Below are 11529 nucleotides of genomic sequence, written 5' to 3' on the forward strand. Positions count from 1 at the left end.
GTCTTTAAAAAAAATCTCCACTTTCATCTCTTATTACTCTGTATAGCTCTCTCTCCCCTTTTTCATACTCTACCTTCACTGAGTAAGGAGGTGGTAGGTGGGGATTATAACTTTCAATATCATAATTTACTGGTTGCAAATTCTGATTTAACTCATATTTGACTGCAGAAAAACAACATACTCAATTTGCAAAAGTTCAGTCTATACTCACAATTATGATGAAGCGTGACCTGAACCAATTCAGTAAAGATTAAGTAAAGACAAACCTATATATATTCATAAAAAAGTCCATTTATATGAACACCTTTGTGAATGAATTTATAATATGGTTTGATATGAAGTCAGGTTTACATGTATAAATAAATCTTAGGAATACAGGCATGATATGAGATAAACTACACTTAAATTACTCTTATTGTTGATATTATTTTTTCACTTATTTTTAAAAGCAAAAAACAGAAAATTGAATTTCGGCCATAGAGAATGTTGATTGCCAGTCTGGAGAGCATACTTGATTGAGCTTGGAGAGCTGGTTCTCAGCCTGTCTGATGGTCTGCTGGTGAAGTTCAGTCAGTTTTCCTATCTTCTTGGCCAGTGGTTTACCTAGCTGGCCATTCTGTTCAGAAAATTTTTGCACTGCTTTATCCAGTTCCATTAATTTTAAGTGACAGCCATCTAATTCCTCTCCTAGCACCTGGATGGTCATCAAAAAGAAAGCACATTAGACTACTGAAAATAAATCTTCCCAGATTTTCTGTAATCAGAAGGATTGTATTTTAAATGATTTTTGTAAAAGCCAAATACTGTAAAGAAAAATTCTACTATGATCTGCTCATTTCTGTTTCTTTGGTTGGAAAGGAAGAGCAGGATGTTTTGTAACTGGTGTTTATTTCCTAGGAGGTTGAGAGAGCTAAAATTTTCCTTCTGTCCCACCCAAAAAGGATTAGTCACTTCACTTATTGGCACAGTGAGAACACAGATTTAAGTACCAAGAACATCCTTCATTTTGAAATGTATATATGTACTTAAGTTACTCAGCCATCATTTAGGCTTTGACACTCTTCCCTCTTACCTACATATACATGCATATTTATGAATTCAGTTTTACTATGATAATACATTATACTATTATATTTATAAAATTTCTTTGTGCTGTGCTTAGTCGCTTAGTCGTGTCCAACTCTTTCAGGAATACTGGAGTGGATTGCCATGCCCTCCCCCAGGGGACCTTCCCAACCCAGGGATCAAACCCAAGTCTCCTGCATTGCCAAGTGGATTCTTTACTGACTGAGACACCAGAGAAGCCTAAGAATACTGGAGGGGGTAGCCTATCCAGACTCCAGAAGGGTCTCCAGGAAATCTTCCCAGTCCAGGAATTGAACTGGGGTCTCCTGCATTGCAGGCAAATTCTTCACAAACTGAGCTATAAACCGCCTGCCTTTATTGTCTGGTTTTGATGAAGCCTGATAAGAAAGGTTTTATTTATTTTTTAATATCTTCAAAATAAACTAATGCACCCAAAATATTTTAAGGCATTGAATAGCACCCCTTATATTTCCACTTTCCCTTCCTTACCTTTTGGTCAGTTTTAGCTTGAACTAAATTATCTGTCTTTGCTCTCAGCTTGGTTAGAATAGTTGTGAGATCTCTGGCTATCTTCTGAATTTGCTGGCTGAATTCCTGACTCATGGCCTTGCTCTGTTCAACTTCTTTTACTTTGTCCTGGATCTAAACAATCAATAAAAACAGGAAAACCAATCATGGTTAAAACTGAATAATTAATACTAATAACTTCAATTTTCAGATGTTGCCGAAAGGCATTATTGGTCATCGGTGCTGCTTTGGTATCCATGTACTCCTCAAACCAGCCATGTGCAGTTACAAGCTCTCATGGTGTTCCTTGCAGCCTTACTTCCTGCTATTTTTATGTATTCACTGCGCTTTCTGCTGCTATTTCAGCAAAGGAACTAGCAACACATGTACAATGATTCACTCATTAAATGTTTACAGATAGCAGTGTAGATAGCTGAGTTTGAATTCTATCTTCTCCATTTACTGTGTGATCCTAAACACACAAATTCTTCTAAGCCTTTTTCTTCATAAAACGGAAAACGCTTCCAGATAACTGGAGGCACACATATTTTCTTCTGTGCACCTTTTCATGAGTAGCTGTTAATGACCTGTTAACTCTTTTTCTAACTTCCAATTACCATCTTATAGTGTGACCCTGAGCATATCCAGTGGAAAGGAAAATGAAAAAATAACAGCTAATATTTATACATTTCCAATGGCTTTAATTTAATGTGATTACAAACATTTATATTTTGCTCATAATGTTGAAGAGAAGATGGTAAAGAAATATTTCCTTTACACAAATGAAAGGCCTTTAAAAATATCTTTAAGTCTTGGGGATGTAATATATAGTAGCATGGGGATTGTAGTTAACATTCCTATGTTGTATACTTGAAGGTTGTTAAGAGAGTAGTTCTTAAAAGTTTTCATCACATGAAAAAATTTTACAACTATATGTAGTTTTGAATACTGACTAGATTTACTGTGCTGCTCATTTTGTAATATATTGTTGTTGTTCAGTCACTCAGTCGTGTCTGATTTTTTGCAACATCATGGACTGCAGCACGCCAGGCTTCCCTGTCCTTCACCAACTCCTGAAGCCTGCTCAAACTCATGTCCATTGACTTGGTGATGCCATCCAACCATCTCATCCTCCATCGTGGCCGTCAATCTTTCTCAGAATCAGGTTCTTTTCCAATGAGTCAGTTCTTCGCCTCAGGTGGCCAAAGTATTGGAGCTTTAGCTTCAGCATCAGTCTTTCCAATGAATATTCAGGACTGATTTCCTTTAGGATGGACAGGTTGGATCTCCTTGCAGTCCAAGGGACTCTCAAGAGTCTTCTCCAACACCACAGTACAAAAGCATCGATTCTTCAGCGCTGAGCCTCCTTTATGGTCTAACTCTCACATCCATACATGACTACTGGAAAAACCATAGCTTTGACTAGATGGACTTTTGTTGGCAAAATAATGTCTCTGCTTTTTAATATCCTGTCTAGGTTGTCATAGCTTTGATAGCTTACAGTGAACAGTATCGGATTCCTGATCTCCAAAGAAGAATTAATTTCGGAACCAGAGACCAGGCTTGATCACTCAAGAGCTTTTGTGTAGCAGAGTTTTATTAAAGTAAAAAGGGACAGAGAAAGGTTCGGACATAGACATCAGAAGTGGGACGGAGAGTGCCCCCTTCACTAGTGTTAGCAAGGGAGTTATATACTTTTTAAATTACTTATTCAGTTCAGTTCAGTTCAATTGCTTAGTCATGTCTGACTCTTTGAGAGCCCATGAATCGCAGCATGCCAGGCCTCCCTGTCCATCACCAACTCCCAGAGTTTACCCAAACTCATGTCCATCGAGTCGGTGATGCCATCCAGCCATCTCATCCTCTCTCATCCCCTTCTCCTCCTGCCCTCAATCCCTCCCAACATCAGGGTCTTTTCCAATGAGTCAACTCTTTGCATGAGGTGGCCAAAGTATTGGAGTTTCAGCTTCAGCATCAGTCCTTCCAATGAACACCCAGGACTGATCTCCTTTAGGTTGGACTGGTTGGATCTCCTTGCAGTTATTACAATAAATCAAAAAAATACCTCAAGTTTTAAAACTTGACCAGACCCACTCCCACAATTTAAATTTTAGTATAACAGGGTTAGAACTTAACAATAGAAAGATCCTACTAGACCCACTCCCATAATTTACATTTTAAGATTTCAGGATTAGTCAGAAGGTTTTCAGGAAGGAGAAACTGTCCTCAAGCAGGATACATTGTTGTATAATCCCTAGTACACAATAAACTGAGTTGTTTGTTGTATAATCATCAGTTCTAGGCTTAAAGAAGAAGAAGAAGAAAAAAAAACATTTTATGTGACTAAGACTAAGGAATGTAGAGAAAAAAAAATTAAGTTTGTCCTTTCCTCCTCCTCCTTGAGAACCCCAGGCCCCTTTCTCCTCCTCCAGGACCCCAGACTTCTTATCAGTTTGCCTAAGAATTGACTCTCTCAGCTTTTCTTCCAAGGAACAAGCATCTTTTAATTTCATGGTTGCAGTCACCATCTGCAGTGATTTTGGAGCCCAAGAAAATAAAGTCTCTCACTGTTTCTATTTTTTCCCCATCTATTTGCCATGAAATGATGGGACCAGATACCATGATCTTTGTTTTTTTGAATGTTGAGTTTTAAGCCAGCTTTTTCACTGTCCTCTTTCACCTTCATCAAGAGGCTCTTTAATTCCTCTTTCTGCCATAAGGGTGGTACCATCTGCATATCTAAGGTTATTGATGTCTTTCTCAGCAATCTTGATTCCAGCTTGTGCTTCATCCAGCCTACCCTTTCGCATGATGTACTCAGCATATAAGTTAAATAAGCAAGTCTACTCCTTTCCCAATCCGGAACCAGTTTTTGTTCTCTGTCCAGTTCTAACTGTTGCTTCTTGACCTGAATACAGATTTTTCAGAAGGCAGGTAAGGTGGTCTGGTATTCCCATCTTTTTAAGAATTCTCCAGTTTGTTGTGATGCACACAGTCAAAGGCTTTAGCATAATCAATGAGGCAGAAGTAGATGTTTTGTCAAATCAGATCTCCTTTGTGGTTGTTGTTCAGTTATGAAGTCCTGTCTGACTCTTTGTGACCCCAAGGACTGCATCACGCCAGGGTTCCCTGTCATTCACCATCACCTGGAGCTTGCTCAAACTCATGTCCATCGAGTTGGTGATGCCATTCAGCCATCTCACCCTCTGTCGCCCCCTTCTCTTTCTGCCCTCAATCTTTCCTAGCATCAGGGTCCTTTCCAGTGAGTTGGCTCTTCACATCATGTGGCCAAAGTAAAATCTCCTCAGTAGCAAGGAAATATATCAAGAAATGAATACCTTTTTTTAAAATTTCATTATTTTAAGTTGAGTGCTAACATAAATGGAATGCATGTGAATAATTTTATAATAGGGAAATTTATCCAGAGGGGTTAAAAAAAATGAGATTTGAACTTCTTTTTTTAAGATCTGAACTTGACAAGTCATCCTTCCTGACAAACCCTCCAAAGTCTAAGAAGAAAAACCAAATAAGTAAATTAAATATTTAAAACAGAAAATAGCATTTTAATTTAGGTCAAATGCATGATACAATAGAATTGGATTTTGATGAGAATTTTTAAACACATTGCATCATACACTGGCAAGTTCAAAAGGCGCAGCACACTTGCATGATGTTACAGTTTCCATAGTGCAATACTACTTTCCATTTTGTGTAGCAGTTTAGAACTATCTTCTCTTTTTTCTACTGACCAGTTTTAACTAAATTGCTTTAACGTTGGGCCACCAAGAAGGTCTTAAAACCCATTATGTTTGCATACAGATACTGCTGAAGCTATTTTCATGAAATACATGGAAGTGTGTCCTCTTTATGAGGTCTAATATAAAAATCTCCCTGTTCTAAGTATTATGAATGGCTATGTATCACTTTCCTTAAAAAGAAAAGATTTAAAATATATATATATATATACATGTATTATGTTTCATTCCCTTCCTTGATTATTTGGAAGTTAGACTGACAGACCTTTCTCTAGATAAAATACAGGACCTTACAGCATGAATTTTGGATAAAAATCTCATTCCTGATTCTACTTTATTTTTAACTGTTTTCCTTTTATTCAAATATCTTCATCTACTACATCGTGCTGAACCACTGAACTAAAATAACAAATAGAAGAGTGCCTGGCAGACTCTGGGTACTCAATAAATATTTGTTGAATACATGAAATATATCTTGCTTTCTTTGTTTCTTTGAGTAATTATTTTTGGGGGGAAAGGTTAAGGAAATCATATAAATTATCTTTAATGTTTGACATTATTGTTTACATTTAATATCATTTCATATGCTTCTCACCTATGAATAAAACCTTTAATTTAATATTATTGTTTAATACTGATCTGTTTTTTAACTCTGTTTCCATGAAGACATGACTGAAAATCCTGCACTGTTACACAAGAGTACTGAGACAATAAAGAATGGAAAGCTACTCTTTCTTGACTGTAGGTTTACCTGATCATGGGTAGTTCCTAAGTCCAAAGCCACTTCAGCTAGCTGAAGGGAGAGTTCAGAAGGTAATATAGTATAAAGACCAAGGTACTTATTCTTCTGTTCTTCAGCCATTTTTTCAACATTCTGTTGGTGATTTATGGCTTCTGTTAGGAGAATCTGAAGGAAATATCAACATAGGAAATTTCTAGGAGCCAGATAAGGAAATTGATGGTTCCTCAAAATTGGATTAAGTGTAAAATTAGAGAAACACATTTACAAAAAACAAACATTTCCTTAGTCTCTAAATAAGAAGCATGTCCACTTTATATGGAACAAAAGAATGTCCAATGAACTAACACTAAGAGCCTTTCACGTAAAACATTTCTAAAAGATTTCACTTTAATATCTCATTGAATATAAACAAGAATATCTGATTAAAATCAGCACTGTTTTTTTAAATGATGAGTCTAGGGAATTAATTTTGTACCTTAAGTTCTTCAAGTTGAGCATCTATTTCTATTGTTGGATTCCCCAAGTATTCCTTCGTTTCCTGAACCCAAGATTTTACTGAACTGATGTGTGTCTCTACCACTTCTCGTTCCTTGAGCTCTTGCTTTACTATCTTCCCGTTCTTCTTGACTTTCTCCTGCATGCTTTAGAAACATTAAGGGGAGAAAGCAGACATGGATTGAAATGAAAGGAAACCTCCAGTACATGACATCATATTGTCAAAAACAGACGTTAAAAAGTAAAACCTTCTATTTTTTTCCAAGTAAAGACACTTCCCCCAAACTGCCAGATAATTTTCAGTAACATTTAAACTGACTTTAAATACAACAAGAATACACTTAATGTGAAGTGAATGATTTATTCCTGGAAAATGGAGAGCTGACATACTCCCATGCCACTACACTGCAATCCATTTTCCTGTCTAAAATAACCTGGAGATTGTCTGATTTTTTTAAATTTCCTCTTTGGAAATCTACTTATATGGTACAGAATCATCAGCCCTAAAAATTAATGTATAATTGGAATATTTGTGCCTATTAGAGACTAGCCTTTAAATAAAGAATCAAATTTTGGATATTGTATGACTAATAATGCTCAGCATCCAAATTATAAGTCTTTATTTGAATTGACATAATTTGGTTGCAAAGTCTGAATAAGTGGAGTCAGATTATCCTGAATTCATCTATAATTGAAGGGGTGAATGTGGGATACATATGAGTGATATATTACTAGGGCCTGGCAACCCCCTTCAGTCTTCTTGCCTGGAGAATCCCCACGGACAGAGGAGCCTGGTGAGCTACTGTCCATGGTGTCGCAAAGAGTCAGACATGACTGAGCAAGTAAGCACACATAATATTAGTCAATTCAGGAGTTGAACTATACAGTGACATTTCCTCTCTGGTCCAATAAGTAAATCCAGCTGGTTATATATCATTAAGATTAACTTTCTCTACATTCACTATCAGTAAATAACTCTTATTTACCTGGACTTTGGTATCATCCTTGCTCTAATGTCTCTGTTATCCAATTTAGCCACTGAGTAATCAAGATTTATCAAAACCAAATCTCAATATCTCCCAACTGTTAACCTTTCAAGCTTCATCTCTCATGAATTACCCCATCACCCAAGAGTTCCTTAAAAGTGCTTACTACCAAGCTGGCTTACTTGCTGTTCCCTTGTCTTCAGAACTCTCCTCCTACCTCATTGGCTGGTTCAAACCTGCTTAGTTTTCAACTTAAATATCCCTTCTGAGGGGAAGCCTGATTTGACTCCTCTCCTAGGTTAATTGCCTCTGCTTTGATTTCACTTAGCTCCCTTTAAATACTTCACCTAAATGTATCTTTAGCTGTCTACCTCTGCTGCTTGACTGCAAACTGCCTGAAGGTAGAGATTGAATCTGTGTGCTTCATCACTACATTTCTAATATGACTCGATATGTGCTAGATAGCAAGGATGATAGGAACAGATCCCCATGTCTTTAAGGTGGCATGGTGGAGCTCCCCCAAGACTCCATTTGCCCCTTTGGGTCATGGCCATGTTTAGAAACAGAGAATGAGGGCAGGTGTATAGTTACTTCAGGCACCGGTCCTGCATGGCTGTGATCTCCTGCACCGTGGGTGGCTCTCCCCCAGGGGATGGTGTGACTCCATCCTGGAGCATGCTCAGCGCTTGCTGCCGCAGCATCCCTAAGGCCAACTGTTGCCCTTCCAGCTCCAGGATGAATGTGTCATGGTATTCAAGAAGAGTTACGAGTTCTGCTTTTGAGGCCTTCTCTGCTGAGCTTCCCGGTAATTTATCTTGCAGCTGATCAATCACTTCAGAGGCTTTTTTAACCTGATGACAAATGCACACACTATGAAGTTCAAAAGTAAATAAAATGAAAAAGAGAGGACTATTCCAACAAATGCCACATTTGACACTAAAACACTGATGCACAGTAGAGACGATGGTGTCAACTCTAAACCTTGGGAAGCTAAAACATGAACAATTCTCTTAACATGGAAGAAAAGACCACTTCTATTATTCTGGGTTTCAAGATTTAATCTCAAAATAATGTTAGGGCAATCAGGGACTTCATAACATAGAAAAGGGTTTAATTTTATTTTTTACTAAACAGATAAGAGAAAGACTCTTCTCAATATTTATGTTAACATGAATATGTGTCTTTGAGTCACAAAGGAAGATGTGGCTTAAAACATTGAACCTTGTTTAAAAAATAGAAGATATTAAATATGATTTGAGAAATGAGTTAAATTTCTTCCTTATTTCATGGAAAGACAAAGTGTTTTGCGCTTTTTCAGGGCCAGGAAAGAAAATTTCACCAGGAACCCCACAAATGGGGCAAAATCGGCTTGCTCTCCTCTCAATATGCAATTGCTTGGTTTCTTTCTTTCTTATTAAAATAAATGGGCCTGGACTTGGGACCGAATTGCACACTGCATTATGTATTTTATTTCATGATTTGGTTTTCAAGTCATGGAGATAGAGATTTTTTTTAAAAAGGCTTTTTACTTTCATAAAGCCAATTTCAAAAAGGGGACAAAACATTGCTTTCAAGATACATTCTCATCAGTGAGGAGACACTACTTTGAGCCCATCAGTAATGGTGATTACCTTATTGTTAAAGCTCGTCCACTCATCCACTGCATCTTCCAGTAACTTCTCCTGGTCCTGGGCCACAGCGCGGAGCCGCGTCCAACGCTGCCAGACAGCTGTTGTTGACCTGCTTATGGCTGCTTTGCTGGCATCATTTCCGGTTCTTTCCAGTTCTGAAGCTTCACCCTCTAAAGCCACGATTTTCTCATGGAAAGAGTTTATTACTGACACTAAAGCCTGGAGTGGGAACAGGAGAAAAGAAGTTGAAGGGAGAGATGATTTTTTTCAAAAACTCAACAGATTTTGGTAAAGTCCAAAATCACCTGCAAAAGAAAATGTTCCTACATACATTTATTTTCCTCTGTTAATTCTTACTTTTACATTTAATTTGTAATTGAGTTAGGCGTGAGTTTTCTAAAGCAGTACGGTGAATACTTATTAAAAAGTTGACATGCTATCTATCTGAATGACATTATCCCATTTTTTTAAATTAGCAAAAGTATAAGTGAACAGAATTTAATATTTAAGTATGTCACATTCAACTTTATATTGCTGTGATATATGAGTGAAACTCAAGTTGTTAACTTTTGAATTTCATTTGAAGTAATCTAAGTTACATCAGAAAGTATTTACTGAAATCTACTGTGTCACATCTTATCAGAAGCAAATTTCTCTGAATATACCTTTCTAAAGCTAGCTATGCTTTTCCAGTGGAATGCTAAATGAGTGACAGCACTTAATTAAGTTAAAATTGCTCTGAAATGTGGTTAAACACATCCTTTTTTTGTTTAAGAAGCCCTCGTGGGAACGAGGATTTATTGACTTGTTTCTTGAACTACCATAGTGCAAAGACCTGTTACAGCTACAATGACAAGAGTATTAAAAACAACAACAGCAAACTAACCTTATGTTCTGACAATTTTTCTTCTGCTTCGTGACTGGAAGAAGTCTTCAATAAAGAAAACTCAGACAATTTCTTTTCAGCTTCATTCATCAATTCGATAACCTCTTCCCTTGCTTTCTGATAATCCTGCCATTGAGCTGCACATCTTGAAAAAAATCCAACAAAAGTCAAGAGACAACTTAAAATCACACATTTCTATGCAAGAGCTCTGAGGTCAACATGTCTAGGGATACTCAAGAGAATGAATTTACATGATAATCTACATCCTTGGGCTCCTGCTCCTTCTTAGTTGCTCAGTCATGTCTGACTCTTTGTGACCCCATGGACTGTAACCCACCAGGCTCCTCTGTCTGTGGGATTTCCCAGGCAAGAATACTGGAGTGAGTTACCATTCCCTTCTCCGGAGGATCTTCCCAACCCAGGGATCAAACCCCAGTCTCCTGCATTGCAGGCAGATTCCTTACCATCTAAGCCTTCAGTGAAACCCTGGTGTACCTCCTTCATGTGTTAGTCGCTCAGTCATTCTGACTCTTTGCGACCCCACAGACTGTAGCCCAGCAGGCTTTTCTGTCCATGGAACTCTCCAGGCAAGAATACTGGAGTGCATAGCCCTTCCCTTCTCCAGGAGATCTTCCCGACCCAGAGATCAAACCCAGGTCTCCTGCATTGCAGGCAGATTCTTTATCATTTGAGCCACCAGGGAAGCCCATGTACATCCTTTATGGATTCAAATTTTCCATGTGAAAACCCATTTCACTAGAGTATAAAAAACAAAGTAATTTCTGTACCTCTGCAAGAGCTCTAACTGGGCATGTGAATCCTGCATTATCGTCTGGCTCTTCTCTTCCAGGGAGGCCATTTTCTGTGCTAGGTCCTCTTTTCCAGTCGGCTTGATGAGTGGGTCCAGGTTGGCTACCAGGCCTTGAAGCTCTTCCAGATTGCTGTGGAACTGATCCTCTGCACTAAAAAATTCCATGTGGCTTTTGAGACTCTCCTCCGCACTCTCCACATCTAGGCCATTGCCTGTCAGTTGTAACATTTCATGAGCATCCTCAAGCCAGTCGTTAGCAGCTTGAAACACTTGATAGAACCTTTGACACTGACTGTATATTTGAGTCAAGGTAGTCTGAAAAACAGCAAGAGCAAACACAATAAGTGCTCGTTTGCGATGTGTTTCCCGAAAATAGTTTACACCTTCCATTTCTTTTCAGATCTCAGTCTCATGGTGGTATGTCTGCAAGTGAATTGATAAGCTGGTGACATTTGTTTTTTATTAATCTCTGCTTTCCCTCCAGCTCTTCTTGTTATAATTTTATCATCTCAGTTAAAATAAACAAGAAAGATCATAGAACAGAAATTTATGATGGTTCTGAAATGTCCTCTCTCTAAAGAAAAAGTATAATGCTTAGCAATATGTGGCAGAATGAATATTCACCAAAGT

General features: G+C 37.9%; 1 protein-coding gene across 16 annotated transcripts in view; it reads right to left on the minus strand.

The window, feature by feature from the left end:
• Window positions 1–11529, minus strand: part of SYNE1 (spectrin repeat containing nuclear envelope protein 1) — a 497963-nt gene that overhangs the window by 198640 nt on the left and 287794 nt on the right. For all 16 annotated transcript variants that reach the window (XM_061428348.1, XM_061428354.1, XM_061428353.1 and 13 more), the window contains 8 exons: window positions 10877–11214; window positions 10089–10233; window positions 9203–9421; window positions 8163–8422; window positions 6566–6731; window positions 6100–6255; window positions 1576–1728; window positions 512–694 (listed from right to left, as the gene is read on the minus strand). In XM_061428348.1, coding sequence (XP_061284332.1) covers window positions 512–694; window positions 1576–1728; window positions 6100–6255; window positions 6566–6731; window positions 8163–8422; window positions 9203–9421; window positions 10089–10233; window positions 10877–11214 — 1620 coding nt within the window. The remainder of the gene's footprint in view (window positions 1–511; window positions 695–1575; window positions 1729–6099; window positions 6256–6565; window positions 6732–8162; window positions 8423–9202; window positions 9422–10088; window positions 10234–10876; window positions 11215–11529) is intronic.

Source organism: Bos javanicus, chromosome 9 (assembly GCF_032452875.1).
Source record: "Bos javanicus breed banteng chromosome 9, ARS-OSU_banteng_1.0, whole genome shotgun sequence".
NCBI lineage: Eukaryota > Metazoa > Chordata > Mammalia > Artiodactyla > Bovidae > Bos > Bos javanicus.